Source organism: Aegilops tauschii, chromosome 2 (genome assembly GCF_002575655.3).
Source record: "Aegilops tauschii subsp. strangulata cultivar AL8/78 chromosome 2, Aet v6.0, whole genome shotgun sequence".
NCBI lineage: Eukaryota > Viridiplantae > Streptophyta > Magnoliopsida > Poales > Poaceae > Aegilops > Aegilops tauschii.
In genome coordinates this window covers 3,891,533-3,908,968 of record NC_053036.3, presented here as the reverse complement: position 1 = coordinate 3,908,968, position 17,436 = coordinate 3,891,533, and the positions used below count along the sequence as shown (strand labels likewise).

At 45.5% G+C, this 17,436-nt stretch overlaps 1 protein-coding gene and 1 long non-coding RNA gene across 3 annotated transcripts; one reads left to right on the top strand and one right to left on the bottom strand.

Annotated features, from left to right (window-relative positions):
- Positions 1-349: 349 nt before the first annotated feature.
- LOC109751710 (cytochrome P450 71D7) lies at positions 350-13,810 on the top strand. The gene is made up of 2 exons (XM_020310603.4): positions 350-1,376; positions 12,939-13,810. Exons 1-2 carry the CDS (start codon positions 489-491, stop codon positions 13,545-13,547), a joined length of 1,497 nt encoding a protein of 498 aa, XP_020166192.1. The 5' UTR covers positions 350-488; the 3' UTR covers positions 13,548-13,810.
- LOC123496971 (uncharacterized) lies at positions 8,888-11,292 on the bottom strand. Of its 2 annotated transcripts, XR_012201567.1 has the most exons (3): positions 10,896-11,292; positions 10,045-10,332; positions 8,888-9,163 (listed from the first exon to the last, which is right to left on the bottom strand). It is a non-coding gene; the product is annotated as an uncharacterized lncRNA (long non-coding RNA). The 2 variants fall into 2 exon arrangements; XR_006669109.1 differs by having other exon boundaries at positions 8,888-10,332.
- Positions 13,811-17,436: the final 3,626 nt, after the last annotated feature.

Below are 17,436 nucleotides of genomic sequence, written 5' to 3'. Positions count from 1 at the left end.
GTAATCATCGGTTAGAGTTTTCCGATTATTATCGGATTTTCTAGCCAATTTTTATTTTTCATGTTTACCCTGTCAAGTACTTGTAATATACAAACATAGATTTGTATTGTAGTTGCTGAGTGTCTTTCATGGAAACACGAACGTAGTACGCACTGTTTGACTACACACACAAAAATTAGGCCTTTTTTCAAGGCAGTTGAAATACTTAATAGCTGACAAGTACTGCAGCGAATGGACCAACATCAAATAATTCTTGTTCCCAGCCTACTTTGTATTCAAAACTAGTTAATGTGTTGATGCAATTTCAGAAACTATTTTTTGGTAACATTTTAGAAATCCAAATTGCTCGTATTTAGGAAAATAGTAGATTGCTTTCACAATGTGCAGGAGCTAGCTCCAGTGTTCCAACCTCTCTGACTAAATATATATGATCTCTGCCAACCTTGCCAACCAGCAGATGAGGGCACACATCCAAAGCTATACACTCCATGGAAATGTTGCCAAGCTTGTGTTTCATAGGCCTATGCACGCTACTGGTCGTTTGGTTTCTCAAGCTCTCCAGTGGCAAGAGCAAGCCGGCTGCGAAGCCTCATCTGCCTCCGGGGCCATGGACTCTCCCGATTATTGGCAGCCTCCACCATGTTGCCAGCGTCCTCCCACACCGCAGTATGATGGAGCTATCTCATCGGTACGGGCCGCTGATGCACCTCACGCTAGGTGAAGTACCCACCGTGATAGTCTCCAGCGCTGAGGCAGCAACGCTGGTGATGAAAACAAAGGACCCCGCGTTTGCGGATCGGCCGAACCGCGTGACCCCGGACATCATCAGCTGTGGTGGCAAGGGCTTGGCCTTCGCCCCCTATGGCGGCCACTGGCGCCAGATGCGCAAGGTGTGCATCGTGGAGCTCCTGAGCTCCAAACAGGTGAAGCGGATGGAGGGCATCAGGGCCAAGGAGGTGGCCAACCTCATCCGCTCCATGACCGCCTTGAATGGTGCCACTGTCAATATCAGCGAGAAGATGGCGACGCTCAGCAACAACATCGTGTCGAGGGCGGTTTTCGGCGGCAAATTCCCACAGCAGGAGGAGTACCTCCGCGAGCTGGACAAGATTTCACAGCTTATGGGTGGCTTCTGCCTGGTCGACCTCTTCCCGTCATCACGGCTTGCCCGGTGGCTCAGCAGCGGTGAGCGCCTCATGAAGAAGTCCCAGAGCCGCATGCAGCACATCATGTCGAACATCATCGAGGGGCACAAGGCAGCGCGAGCTGCCAGCCATGACGACGATGAGGATCTGCTGGACGTGCTGCTCAGGCTGCAGCGGGATGACACGTTGGAATTCCCTCTAACCACAGAGAGTATAAACACCGTCTTGTTTGTAAGTTTTCCTCATTTTTCTGATCTGAATTGCACTAGCTAGGAACATGATACGTGCTTGCTAGCATGCTTTATTCAGTCGCATTTCTTTGGCCACTGCGGTGAGCTGACTAGAAAAATTTCCTTCACACGTAGTACAAAGTTTCTTCTTGATCCGCCTGAGGACTATCTCCATCAGTAGGAGTGTGTTAACTTGAATTAATCTTGATTTAGTTATCTGCATGGTTACATTCGTACTGCATGTAGTTCGATGAATTTAGGTGCCCAAAGGTTAGTTTCTGGCAAGTTTTGTTGGGTGGAGATCGGCGTGCAAAGCGAGTATGTGCGAAGCTGCGTTTTATGCCGAGATGCTGACTGCATCGTAGAGCTGCACTGCTGCATGCTAGTTGTGAAACATGAGTTCGCATGGGATTTTGGGGAGTGAATCGGTTAGTCAGTTTGTTAGCTGCTTGTGGAGAAACCATTGGTTAGTGGTTAGTGGTTACTGGTTACTCGCGTTTGAGGGCGAGTCGTGGTTGTGGTTACGGGAGAGATTCTAGGAGAGGTATAAGGCCATCGGTTAGTTCGTTAGTGGTGTGTGTTGGCGAGTGAGTTAGTGGTACAAAACCGTCTCAGAGACAAAAAGATGAATTGTGCTTGAGATGGCAGCCACGAGGAAGAAGGATATGCGAGTCAGTTCCAACCAATAACAAAGATGTGAGTGTGATGCATAAATTCACTAACACGGAAAATATGCCCCTCTCCACTTGAAGTCAATTCTGAGGGTAGCTTCAAAAAGATGCAAAAAAAAGACAACTTCAGCAAACAAGTAAGCAACGGAGTAAACTCATACAGCATGCACATGTGACACATGATTTAACATGAAAAACTATCCTCAGCTTCGGAGCAAAAACCATGGTTGTAGGTCGACCGTGCACACAACATCAGTATGAGATTGGTGTGTGAAAAGTCTTTTCTTGAACCTCTAAAGATTACAACACCCTCTCAACATTGCCAAATGGCAACAACAACAACAACAACAACAACAACAACAACAACAACAACAACAAGAGGCAAGATTTCAAGAAAGCAGATTAAGCACAACTTCCGCTGAACCAAACAACATCAAATTTGGACAAAATGAAACACGTGTTCCACAGATCGCCTCAAAATTATCATTTTCCTACCGAATATTTTCGTCTCCCAAAACTACTATGTGCTAAAAAGTGAAGCAGTTCAAACAGAGCAACCCACTTTCAAATCCCGTTCTCCACTGCCCCAATCCTGAAACCAGCTCGCCAGATCGAAGTACTCAAAGTAAGGAATGATCTCATCACGTTTGATGCCAATCCAAGCACGTTTGAGCCCTCAATCGCCACTTTGAAAATTGTACAGTAGCAAATCTAGATAGAACCACTCTCCTTCTTCCTCTCTCTCTCTCTCTCTCTCTCTCTCTCTCTCTCATAGGTTGTGTTCTTGTCGTGTGCTTTAGCTCTCACTCTCACAATGACAGCTTTCGCTAGCTGGGTGGAGTGGCTAGGCTTTTCTTCCTAATTCACTTAACTTTTTCAATGAAGGAAATATACTAATATCGCGAAGATACCAATTATACCCAGCCTCTGCAATAAGGCAGTACCCTAATGTCATTACGGATGCACACAACCAAAAAAGAAGAAGCTAAACAAATCGCCACAAAGTTTCAATCCTTGAAGCAGCAGTACAACCACCACCAAAACAACAGCCGAAGTCCAAGTCTTCCAAAAGCGACGCCTCAAAGAAGGAAATAGTGCACAAGTGCCGGCCATTGTCGCCCGGTCGTAGATCTTGGGTTTTCACCTTGAAGAAAGATAGTCCCCGCTCTCAAAACAATACCTTCAACAAGGCCATTGCCAGGCACAACCAATTAAGAACAGACCTTGGATTTTCATCCTGAGAGGTAAGACTTTGGACTTCACCTGTGCTGTCACCCCCACTTATATACCACTGCTACGTAAACTAAAACTCCAAGCAAGTTCCTCATCGCCACAAAAGCTCCAATCACCATTACTAGTCCTCCGATCTCGGATTCCATGACATTCGCCACTTCTAACTTGACCATGGAACCAAACATATCCCATGATGGCAACAGATAGCAGATCTTCGCACCGCTCCCTCCTTAACGAAAAATCAGTGGGCACGTCCGAATCCCACCCGGTCCAGCAATCTCCAGGCATAACACTCCCATGGGAGTTCGTCGGCGAAGCCTACCATAACCCGACACTCCAACCAGATCAAGGAGGACAGGTGTTAGGAAGATCTTCGTCTTGTAACCTAAGAAACCCTAGGACCGCCCCCTTGACTAAGGTCGAGCCCGTAGCCCCACACTACCGGCCGACACCCTACATGATATGCCATACCAAACCCAACCGGCGGCCATGGGCCATCAGCGGGAAAGGTGGCGAAAGCGTAGCGCCAACCCTTCACCGGATTCGGCCCTACCACGCAGCGTAGAAGAACTGGGTAGGCGGCACGGGAGATCCACCTAGATCAGAGCTAGGTTTCGTCCAACAACACTCGCCACAGCCCTGTATCCGCCACCGGTCATGGCGCTGTCGGAGAAGATTTCAGCCACCACCCCGACGCAGGGTCGCGGCCCTGGTCGCAGATCCGCAACGCGCTGACTCCCCTCGCCCCAGCAGCTCCAACGGCAGACTTCGTCTTCCACCACCCCAAGTCACCTTCGGTGGCAAGGGGAGCCGCCACACCGGGACGAGGGGCCCGGTGTTGTAGGAGTGCTGCTGGCGGTGCATGGGGTGCCGCCAGCGCCTCCATGGGGAGAAACGCGAGGGGAGAGGGGATAGGAGCACTCGCAACCTTCGGATACAGTGAAGATCAATGGCTCGAGTGTGTTAGATTTACAGCTGTTGTTGGGCTGCCAATACACCTCCATGTGGAGCGACTGACCAGGCGCATGGCGGCACTCAAATGGTTGATGTCCCGACTTGGGGAAAAGGTCCTGCCTCTCTACCAGCTCCTCAAGAATCTGACTCTTTCAAGTGGACCGATGAAGACCATAAGGCCTTTGACGACATCAAGCGGCTAATATCTAACTCACTAGTCCTTGTCGCGGCAAATGAAGGGGAGCCCATGCTTCATGACATCTCGGCCACCAACAAGTTATCGGCATTGTTCCATAAGTGAGTGCAAGGAAGAAGGCTAAGTGTAGAAAGTACAACAACCCATCTACTACATCACTGAGCAACTATCCCTGCACTACGTGAAGCTCATCCAGGACTTGTTCATGGTAGTGCATAAGCTGGTCCACCACTTCCAAGCCCACTTGGTGACCATGCTCGTCCACACCACATTTATCTGAAATCATCGGCAAGAGGGACACCTTAGGTTGAGCTGCGAAGTGATCTATCGAGCTTGCAGTTTATGATATCAACTATGAGCCCCTCAAGGATAACAAATCTCAAGGTCTCGCTGACTTCCTTGTTAAGTGGACTGAAGCCCAGTCCCTCCCTTGCTAGATCAACTCAGAGCAATGGATCATGCTCGACAGGTTGAAGATGCTAGGGGGATAAGGGGCCGTAGTCGGCCTCATCTCCCCAGAGGAAGGAAACCTTAACTACATGTTACATATCCACTTGACAAAAATGTTGCATGGCTTGTGCATTCCCGTTTCTCCCAGTATTCATTGAGTCGCGTGTCTTTGAGATTTGAAATGGGTGGTGTAATAGGTAATGAAGACAACACACAAGTATTGCTCCACTCCAGAAAAGGGACCAGTCAGAATTATTCTTCAACAACTACACAAATCTTTTGTCAAGCTGGAGTCAGCTACTGATCATACAAACCTGGGAGCCAAGACTCTGAAGTGTCTTGCCTGACCCATGAAGGTTTCCTAGCCTTCATCCTAACAAGACTCATCAATACCTCGCCTATGCTATAAGGAAGGAACTCCTAGAGGACGAGGCTCAGTCACGTCGCGGCATGCGCCGTGCTCAAGCATACACCATCATAAATGGCAAGGTGTACAGTCGTGGTCTCAGTGGAGTTTACTAGTGGTGCTTCTCTCTAGAAGAAGGCGGGGAAATTTTTGAAGAGATCGACGCTGGAACTTATGGCCGCTTAGACATCATCAAGGAAACACGTCGCTAAGGATTTCCAACATTGTTTCTTTTGGCTAAATTTTCTCACTCATGTGAAGGTGCGCGTTTGTACCAACATGATTGTAGAGCTACACTCATCAGCCACCGCGCTCACGACTATCACCAGTGTGGGGCTTGTCATTATTGGACCTCTCAAGATAGCATCGAGGAGATTCACTCACTCCCTCGTGTAGTGAAAAATTCGCCAAGCAAATCGGGGCCAAACCAATCAGCAAACCTGGCAGGGCAACTGTAGTAAATTTCATGAAACATATCATCTCCAGATTTTGCTTCCCTCACAACATCGTCACCGAGAACCGAAAGCACTTCACAACTGGAGCCTTTCACCAGTTTTGCATAAAATGATATCCGAATGGACTATGCTTTGGTGGCCAACCAGCGGACTATTGGGCAAGTTGAGTGCTCAAATGGCCTCTTCCTCAAAGGTTCCCCTCGAGTCAGTTGTTGGTTTTCGGATCAATAACGTCCCCTCCATCCTCTGGAGCATAAGGAGGGCTCCAAAACAATCTATAGCTACAAGCATGCCTTCATGTTCCATGGAGCTAAAGCTGTCATGCCGAGTGGCAACCTCCATGACTCCCCGCAAGTTGCAATACATGTGGCAGCTAATTTCGAATCGACAAGGCAGGATGACCTCAACCTCCTTGAGGAAACACGGGAGCTCGCTCTCTCATGATCTCCCAGGTATAAGCACAACTTGTGCCACCACCACAGCCACCAAGCGTGTTGCCTATCCTTCAACAAAGGCAACCTGGTTCTTCGACTCACTCAGAATAAGGAATGCATGCAGAAGCTTTCCTCACCATGTTATGGGCTCTTCATCATTGGCCAGATGCGTTCTTTCTTCCTTAACATCTAAATTTTAGTAATTTTAGATTGAACATGAATAAATTTTGTCTGACTCGAGCAACACGTGGGGTCTAGATCATTTTTCACTCAACCATGAGTCGCTTTCAATTTATGTATGCTCTTACTAAGAAGTCAGTTTGATTCTCCTGGGCAACTCTCAGGGGCTGGATCACACAACCTAGGGGCTTGAATCCTCCAGGCAACCCCATGTGGTTACCTCACCCACCCAGTGGATGTGTCATCGGTAAGTGTGCATCCCGACTCCTTTGACTTTGCTTCCCCGTGGATGTATAACTAAATGTCTATGGTACCCAAGGCCCACTCTTCGTCCCCGACAACAATTGCAACTGGTTGTTAAGTTTACAAGAATAAACTAAAGGTCGTCCTACATACGACCGAAAGGAATTAATGGAGAAACAACCTTAGATGAGTAAAACTACTTAAGCAGTTCACCGCAAAATATCATCGAGTTTCTACACTACTCTCACTCAGCATACCGAGGACAAATTTAACAAACGGTGTTCACTTCTATGGAGCCGTCCATGCGCTACTCCAGGTTGGTGAACACGGCGATGGCAGTATGAAGAACTAAGGGAAGCCACTTCAGGGCAGCGACCCGATTGCGCTTTGCATCAATAGGAACTCCCGTAGAGATTATTTTGACTCCATCATGATAGTCCACCAACACCACTGCTCGTGCCATACCATCTCCCGAACACATCGTCGACTCTTTCCACATGTCCACTTCTGACGTACATTGCATGAATGTGTCGTGGAGGACAAAGATGTTGGAGCTTATCTCGTCGCTAGGCCACAGGGTGACACAGAGATACTGTATTGCAACCTTCATTTTATGTACCAAACATGCAACTTGGAACAGTTGGTCCTGCATACTGACAACACAATTGGCCATTTAATCCGGCAACCAGAAGGCCTCAACCAATGCTATCGCGGGATTGGTAAAGGCATGCAGTCGGTACACATCTAGTCATGCCCGTCCCCCAATTCCAGGTAAGAAATTATATACAAATTATTTCAATGAAATTGACAACAAACACAACTGTTGAAGAAGCCAGCAGCGGACTCAGATACTTACTAAGGATGATCTCATTGGCGACTTTGACCTGCTCCATCAACACATTCTCGCGCACCTTTGCAAGCCAGAAGCTATCCTAGAGCTCGATGGCAGCATCCACATGTTACTTCCGTGACTAGGTCATCTTCGATTATAAGTGTTCAACTTTCTTCTGCAGCTCATGATTGCTCGCGACAAGTTTCTTGTTCCACGCAAACATCTAGTTCTGCTCCCCTAGACATAGTAGCAGTTTTCATGTATTCGTGGCTCTGCTTGATCTCGTCATGGAGTATGGATTCCTTGGTGATGTGACCCCGTCTTCTGGGAAGAAGATGTGCGAGGGGCGTCCCGTTCTTCACGCCATGAGCTAATGAAATTTTTTAATTCTTCAACACATACCTACCAAAGCTAGCTACACTTCCGATTTGTGTAAAGGTTACAAGTTTCATCATGTGCTTATAGGCTACTGCCACACCATTCGTATTGTTTGATCTCTGATCCTAATGTAAAGCACTAAACTCTGAATCGTAAACATGAATTTCTAATACTGAAAATAGCAGCTAACCAACAATATCCATAAGCATATAACAACCAAACCTACGAAAATCCATCGTTACAAAGGCCTGTAATACTTGGTAGCTCACTGTACCGGAGATCTATGACAATGTCTTTGTAGTCCTCCCATGTGATGTAATCCAACGGTGGAGGTCGGCAGCGGCATCTTCATCCCAGTAGTCGCCACCCAGTCCCCCTGCTAAGCCTTTTTGGTCCACGGTGTAGCCCACAAGATCTGTGATGACATCTGACTAGTTTGTCAGAGGCTTGTGTTGATGGCATGGCTGGGAGGATCTGCTACCGCACCATCATCACTCGGCAGAGGCCTAAGTCAATGACGTGGCCGGGAGGATGCGCAGTTCGATGGAGGCCTGGGTGAATGGCTTGTCCAGGCGGATCTACCACCATGCCTCCCTAGTTTGGCAGAGTCACTACCAGAAAGCAGACTTTTCCCCACAGCTAAGAACCGACAGGAAAATGGCAAATCCCGTCAGGAAAATATTTCCTGACGGTTACCCGACAGGAAAATTCCGCCAGGAATAAAGCGATAGGGAAATCTTTCATTGCCTGACGGTCGACGGACAGGAAATATTTCCCTGACGGTTATTCCTGTCAGCCACCCTCAGGAAAATCTCGATGCCATCATATTTAGAGGTCAGAGTTGTTGTGGCGGCCAACCTACAAGGAAAAATGGCTAGCAAAGCACGTAATTTTCGTTTTTTCTAATCAATGTTGAGCACGCAACAAACAAATCAATATCCTTTTATTAGCACATACCGGTGGTCCACGTATGATCCATTTAAAACCCAAATCCACATCACATCTTTGTACGTGCATCCAAAATCAGTACACATAGCATATTTCCATCCATAAATCCATGCATGATTGAACATCTGCTAGTTGACATATGAAACGTTTACTTGCTTAACAACATTAACATGACAGTTGTACGTGTACATGGCACCACCAGTCAAAATAATCATCCACCACACTGCACAAATGCAATGCAATGATAACAAAATACTCAGTTTCCAAGTCACCTCGGTTCATGATCTAGAGCATCACCTACATCTTCATAAGTTTCTAAGTCACCTAGGCTACCACCTTGTTGTCACCATCAGTGTTTGCCTCCAAACTAACATCCTCCAAACTAACAGGGGATGAATCGGTGTTCCCCTGCAAAGTTATGTACACCATTAATGAGAATAATAGTGAATTGAGCAGGAGATGATGAGCATCATCCTTCACCATGAGAGTTGTTATCCTCTTAACTCTTTCAAGGTTTATCTTTTTGGCATATCTATAAAATAGATCCTAAAGTACTGTGAAACATACATTATTTATGTTTCAAAGTGGCTCCAGAACATAATCTGGCCCACTTGATGATAACTTAAATACCATGACACTATTGAGCAAAAACACTTAGCTAATCAAGGACGAAAAAAAGGATGTTCATCTAGTATTTTCTTTGCAAATCTTAGATATGGCATATGGCAGCAATGCAATCATTAGATGTCATACTGCATTTTAGTGCTTTATAAAATAATGGACAGGAGTAAATGATACTCACCGGTAATTTCAAGTTCGACCTTGTGCCCATTAAGAGGCATTCTTAATGAGGTCATGGCCCTCTTTGCTTTGATGAAACATGTACAATCTCAAGATTCCAATCATGGATAGATGATTTTTCAGAACAAGAACTAAGGATTTCTGAAAAAGTAAAGTTTACTTGTAGCCAGTGGAACAACAGTTTATCTAAACAGATGACCAATTCAGCTTCATTTACCAACATGATAGGGTGAATATTGTAATTCAAGGAAGTAAAATAAAGTAATGGGACTATGTAGATATTGGGGCAAATAATGGCTGCAGATTTGATGCTAGGTGCCAAAGACTGGCTAAGAGGACCTGAACTAAATCATGCCCTCAAAGAAGATCCAGCATGCCATATACCCTTCGAGTAAATGAGGAATATAACAGCTCGACTAGATACATAATGGAAGAGACACAAAAATTAGATAGACAAGCATGTACATTAGTCACCTCAGACTGCTGACCTGCAAGAACTTGATAAAGAAGATGTATGTACTCCTCATAGTCTTCGGCATCCAGGGGTTTGCACCTGAAGCTAAAAACACACACGGACAAGAGAGCGCGGACACGCACTGCCTCACTCTTCCAGCAGGCCGTATGTGAACAGGGAGATAATTACCAAATCAAGAGAAGAGTATATTGTCAAAGCGTGAGAGGTACCTGAGACAGGTTTTTCTTTGCTCTTCACTGCATCTGTCATATATGGCTTCCTTCCTTCCGCCACAGAGATTTCTAAAGATGAGAAGCAGTACCTACAAGAGACTAGCACAATTATGCAAATAATTACTTACATTTCCAAGTAAAGATATGAGTAACTTGCTTCTAAAACTGAACGCTTACTGCCAAAATGATTTGTCAAAGGAGGCGACATCTAGAAATTCTAACAGTGGGCTGCAACTTCAATAATGGCTAGATGATATGGCAGATTCAAGCTACAAGAAATCAAGCATGGAAAAATAATAAATATTTGGCATATATAATTTCAAGAGATTATAAGAAAAGATCTACGCCTCATCTTCACTTGCAGTGCGTATTATAGAAGCAAACATCTAGCAATGATAGAAGAACCTTTTCAGAATTTCGGTGACATCAACGAACGTGAGTGCTAACAACACAACCCAACAGTAGCTCCCAATTTATTTATTTTCTGCAAATTGAATAAATCAAAACACTGAAAACAGATGCAAAGGGCCCCTTATCTTTCCATTCATAAGGCTCCAATGAGCCAGCAAAAGAAAGAAAATCAATATCCTGAGGTCCCAAGATCTAGATTCTACACAACTTCTTTTTCTCGGTGACCAAGGTTGAGACTTACCACAACAAAACGGATCAGCTGGCTTGGACAAAATGGAGAGAAGGAGTCAGCTGCTGTCACGTCACAGAGGAGGCGGCGACTTGCTGGATGTGTGACGGTAGACTTACCCAGACCTGGGGCAGGGAGCACGGGGTGCAGGCAACGCGTACAAGGCGGCAGGGTTGGGGTAGGGTGGGCCAAGGGAGGTGGGATGCGGCAGGATGGAGGTGCAGGCAAGCGACGGTGGAGGTCGGGGAGATGGAAGGCGGGCGGCGGTGGCCTACGCAGGTTCACCAGGGCGGCGGTGGAGAAGGTGAGAGACGACCAGCGGTGGAGGTCGGGGGAGTGGATGGCGAGCGGCGCTGGTTGGATTTACCTGTGGAAGAGGGCGGCGGCGTCGGCGGCTGCAGCCAGGAAGTTTGAGGGGGGCGGCGGCCATGGAGCAGATGAGATGGAGAGGCGAGAGGCGAAGTGTGGAATTGTTCTAGGGCTTCTCGCTTCTGTACATCTCTGGGCCTTTTTCCCTGTAGGCCCATACCACACAGGAAAATTGAGTTGGCGCGCTGCTTTTCATCTTGCCGCGCGAGAAAGTTTCGCTCAAAGGGAAAAAAAACCGCGAGCTAAGAGTTTTTCGCGCGAAAGCCCGTTTTATGGTGGAGCAATGGCGGGCTGGGCCTCAAATAATTTTCTTGTGGGCTGGACACTCACAGGAATATATTCTCCTGTGGGGTATTTTTGTGCCCGCGAGGAAAATTGTATTCCTGTGAGGGGAGTCGGGCCTCACAGGAAAAGTGCAGTTTGTGGTAGTGAGTACTCGGTCGATGGCGGTCAACGGCAAAGAGGCGTTGAAGATTGGGTTTGGTCATGAATTGGAGAAGGGAAAGGAATGGACGGAAAATGAAGAGGTATGAAAGAGAACATGAAGAAAGAGACGGGAATGGTTATGGCCCTGCATATCATGAATCAGAGGCGTTTTGAAAGCGAAAACCTCCCATGTTGATTACAAACTAGGGATAGTTTCATTCTACCAGCTGCCTCATGTTTTTCTGAATGCCGTTTCGGAATTCTAACCGCCTCCGATGCTTTCTATAACAAGAATAACCGCCTCCTCGAATTGCATCAGAGGTAGCATCAAGCTCTTGGGCCACAACCACTTCTGCGTGTTTAACTTGTAATTGTACTAGTGTAGTATGCAAGAAATATATGTCTATAACATATACTACTTCCACTCTCTAGCTCATCAAAGCCACGTATTTTATTTGATTCCTCTTCTAGTGCCATGTGACTTAACAGAAAAAGCACAAGGTGTTTGCAACTGGTCCTGCCTTTGGTCCCGACTATGCCACATGAGATAGGACCGTATTCTACCTTGCCCTTAGCGTCACCCGTCTTAGCCAAAGAAGTGCCTTTCTTCTTGAAGTTGGTTGTGTTCTGCACCATCAACACATTATTGGCACCTTTATTTATATTTTCCTCTGATGTCTTAAGTATATCGCATGCAATTTTATGACCTTATTATCAATGCCATGCATCCATAGCTCGGTGGAAGAGAAGCAAGAATCATATTAATAACCAACTCTCGACTAAGGGAAAAGCATAGATTTTTTTCAGGCTCTGCATGCTTGTAACCAACCGTCTTTATTACATGTGGGCTCAATAGGTTTCCAGTATTGTATAGCAATCTGTAATTCGAATCTCATCACTCGACATATATAGAAAGCCATATATGATACTGTTCTAGGTGGTTTTGCTTGAACACATATATATTCCTATTGCATATAAGTTGTCTTTGGAATCCATCAGCGATGTCAACTTCGTTAAGAACTGTTTTATAATAAGCCTCTCCGAGATGGCTTTACTTTTTTTGCGAGATGGCTTTACGTGGGTCATTGTTATCAGTGGTATTGGATGGCTAATTGTGTAGTAACAATACCGCAACCATATAATTAGATATTTTATGATGATGTTATTGCAACAATAAATTTATTTTCTCACATTTTTTTTATTTTCATTCTACTACTATGCATATAATATATTTATACACACCACAACCATCTTTTCCAGGATGTACTGTCAGCAGCTACGGAGACTACTGGAAATGTTCTGGAGTGGGCAATGTCAGAGCTCGTCCGTCATCCTAAAATCATGAGTAAGGCACAACGAGAGATCCGGAAGGTGCTAGGTCAAGATCGAGCTATCGTTGATAATAATGACCTTCATGAACTCCACTACATGCGGACAGTCATTAAAGAGGTTCTTAGGTTGCATCCACCTGTTCCTTTACTCCCTCGCTCAGCCATAGAGGACTGTAAAATTATGGATTGTGACATGGTTAAGGGCACAAATGTATACATTAATGTCTATGCCGTTTCCAGAGATCCAAGGTACTGGAAAAATCCTGAAGAGTTTAAGCCCGAGAGATTTGAGGAAAACAACATGGATTACAATGGGACATACACTGAATACACTCCCTTCGGGGCTGGGCGACGGCAGTGTCCTGGGATACTATTTGGCACGTCGACTCTCAACATCACATTGGCAAACCTTCTGTATCACTTTGACTGGATTCTTCCTGATGGGGTTAGTCTGTCTTCCTTGGACATGTCTGAGAAATTTGGGATCACGGTTGGCAGAAGGTATGACCTGCAACTCAGAGCTATTCCACATGTGTAGTTCAAAGCTACGAGAGCATATATATCTACAGGACAACGTATATTCAGATATATGTCCCTTCAGTTTATACCATTATTGTCTAGTACTTGTATGCGTTAGAATAAGGAAAAGCTCTGTGGTATTGTTATTGTACTTCTACTGTTCGTATTGCTGTGCATGACTACAAGATATTAAGCAGTACTGCACACGCATATAGAACATGATTGTGTATTGCTGTATATGCTTATCAACTTGTCAATATGTTTATGAAGATTCTAGTCTTTGCATGAACTTATTTGAGCTTCTTTCACTTGCGTCGTATTTGTCTTAAGCTAATATCCTCAGCAACATTACTTGTAAGACTGTTGGTTCCTTGGTTCACTTTATTATCCTATATATAATATTAAAGCCGGACACGGGGGACATTTCGTCTATATAATTAAGTTAATAAAAACTTCCTGAAATGTACAAGATTGTACGGTCTAACATAACATAGTTCCGAGTCTGATGAATGGTAATAACTGAAACTAACAGATTCTACACTTCACACAACAAAGTTCACAGTCTAACAAGTACTAGTAATCTCAACGTTATTGATATCACTACGGCAATTTCTAGGTTTCCCGAGTGCCTGAAAAACTCGGCAAAAGTCGATTCAAACTCAGTGGAGAGTTTGCCGAGTGCTTCTCTCGGCTAAGTGTACTCGGCCCACACCATTGAGGCAAACGGTATGTTTCCAAGTACCAGAAATCGGGAACTCAACAAACACGTTGCCGAGATCTAAATAGAGAACTCGACAGAAAAAAGGCACTTCACAGGCCGGACATAGAAGGCACTTGCTACGGGGCACAAGGTTTTGTTGAGATCCTGTACGCTGTACTCGGCAAAGGTAAATTCACCCGAGACTGCCAGGTGCCCTGGTATGTTCGTTGAGAATTCAATTTTGGCCAGATCTTGCCGACGACAGTCAGCGAGGAACTACGCACAGACGGCTGCTGTCGTGTGGCCTGCCAAGTTCGCCGAGATCGCATGTTTGCCGAAATTTTGTAGCCGGCACATGGCAAAGGCCTAGGCCGAATAAGCAGAGACATATCTACACCGGTACGCTGTGCACATAATGATTTGTCGTGTTCTCTCGTTTGCCTAGTTCAAAAGCTCATCACACCCAACGGCAACAAAGCAACAGCGCCCCTGCTTTGCCGAGATCTTCTGGTTCAATCTCGGTAAAGCCTCTACCGAACAACCTGAGAGCGCCACATGGCATGTTTGCCGAGCTTTGATCTCGGCGAAGTTGTTTCGCCATGTATAGTACTCCGCAAAGCCTTTGTCATCTGTTTCTCAAATTTATTTTCCAATTAGCCCTGCAGCAAAACACATATAGAAATAATATCTCACAGATATAGCAACGATATCACATCCCACATGTTGGCGGTTGGTGCGCGGACTGTGAGGAATGGGTTGCGACTGATCTAATTTGCTACGCCGTGCCTCTGGCACTCTGCTGGTCGCGGCACGAGATCCTGGCCATGGCACACGGATGGCGGCGGCCCATGCTCCTGGACACGGCAGCCCGAGTCCCTGGCCATGGCGCACTGTTGGCGGCGGCCCGTGCTCCTGGGCAGCGGCTTCTCCTTCCCGCGGTCGGCCCTCGATTCGTGCACCGCGGGTGGTGGAGGTGCCCGTCGGTGGGTGGTGGAGACGGTGGTGCTCAGGCCACTGGCGGAGCTTAGGCAAGGCCGAATGGGCCGTGGCCCGCCCAGCCCAGCCGAAAATAGGGAAGGTTGAGATGAAATTTGGGCCTTAAGTACAAGTGCTATGTGTAATTCCTTACTCCGGCCCGCCCAGCCTTTTTTCTGTAGCTCCGCCACTGGCTCAGGCCTTCGTCAGGAGGAGGAGATTCAGAAGAAAGGGACAAGAGGAGAATGGGGCGAAGGAAATATCAGAGCAAAAGTCATCTTCTGCTCCCGAGCTCACTTGAGCTTTTTTGAACAGTAAATTAAGAAAAAAGTGAGAACACATTAAATTTTTTTGGAATTTTTGGACCAAAAATTGACAAAAGTTTTACGTGCGCACAAGTTTTCATCTAGAAAACACATGCGTGGTAGTCGTCGCAAAACAAACAAAATAATCACTAAAATGCTTTCGAAAATAACATTTTGGAGCGTCAATTTTGTTATTGTTGCGACGACTTCCAAGAATGTGATTTCAAGATGAAATTTGGTGAGCACGTAAAACTTTTGTCAATGTTTTCACCAATTTTTTTAGAATATTCTTGTTTTTTCCTTGATTTGTTTCTGATTTTACTGTTCACCGAGCTCATTTGAGCTCGAGCTAAAAAACTCCACTTCCAAATAAGAGCTCGAGCTAAAAATAATTTAGAATATTCTTGTTTTTACTGTCCCACATATAAGTTAACGGTCAAACAAATGGAATGTTTAGGAGTGGGCCCAACCTGTCATAAACCGGTTTAAAATGTTAGCAACGGACGATCTGGATTTTTTAAAATAGCCAACTTCGATTTTGGTAGTTATCGATGAAAAATATATTTTATATTTCTTCTTGGAATTCTAACACGAATTGTAGTAATTTTTGCTATTTACTCATGTATTTCTTAGAATTAGTATATATAGTATATTATAATATAAATGCATATTTTCACAATCACACCGTTGGATCATCTTATTATATTCGAGTGAGCCTCCCCTATTTACATATTTAGCAAGCCTTAACTAATTCTGTGGCAAGCTATGATAGACACAATTTTATATATATTGGGACCCGAGTTGTATTGGAGCTGCCGCAGATGCCCAGAGCTATTCAAAAGAAAATACAGTTCGCAAAGGTTTGTTTAGCTCTGAGCATCTGCGGCAGCTCCCAAAAATCCTTTCCTATAAGTATTTATTAGGTTTGACAGTCATGTATATTGTTGTAGGAGATCTCCAATACAACTTCCTCTATGATTAGCCTAACATTACATTTGTGCTCCATTTGCCAGTGACCCCCCCCCCCCCTCTCTCTCTCCCTCTCTCTCTCCCTCTCTCTCTCATGCACGATGATTGGCGACACAGCGGGGTGGGGGCCTGGCACATGTAGAGTGGGCGGTGTGCTGGTGCGGCGCCGGCGCGGTGACAAAACGGTAGTGGTGCGGCAACGACTACATTACGCAGGCGTCCATCAGCGGCGTGCGGTGAGGGTGCAATGTTACGGTGGTGGTCTCCTAGTATTGACGATGGTCCGACAGTCATTGGCGGCGGCGTGCTGACGGGGGATGTCTTGAAAAAAAATAGAGGAAGATGCATGTTAGAAAGTTGGGGTGTTTTTTCGTGATCACCAAAAAATATTGAGAATGGAGAATCTGCTGGTGTGTGTGTTTTTGTGCCAACTTTCTCTATACCAAACATGTTTTGGGGAAAGGAAAGGAGCTGAAGTATCATGTCCTCAGTTTTAATTTCCTTTATCATGTCTTTAGTTAATTAATATTGGGTTTTAATAATATTGTATGTGGTCTTTTTTTAGGAGTTACGGGGAAGACTTCCCCCACATGAATATACTGATCTAAATGACCACAGCAAAGCACCGCCCCCTAGGATTTTGCTGATCATGTTTATAATGGAAACTAGATTGAAAACCTTAACAAGTTTTTCCTGTTTACGAGGGAAACCAGACTGAAAACCATACATGTAGCAAGGGTAAAAAAAAAGAGAAAAATGAAAAGGATACCCAAGACAAGGCATGTCTAGCTAGTAGACAGCGGGACCACATAACCGTGAAAGGCACAAGTAGATGTGGGGTGTCGTTGAGGGAGTACAATACGAGAACTTTGCAAGCAGCCTAACACAAGCACACGCGTGCATGCTGAGCCCCATGATGTAAATCAGGAGCATCCACAAACAACAAGTGCAACTAAGCA

Excerpts from the sequence above, each read along its gene's own strand:
- LOC109751710 (XM_020310603.4), top strand. The coding sequence starts at position 489 with ATGGAAATGTTGCCAAGCTTGTGTTTCATAGGCCTATGCACGCTACTG. Across the intron at positions 1,377-12,938 it reads GTATAAACACCGTCTTGTTT|GATGTACTGTCAGCAGCTAC; the intron begins GTAAGTTTTCCT and ends CATCTTTTCCAG.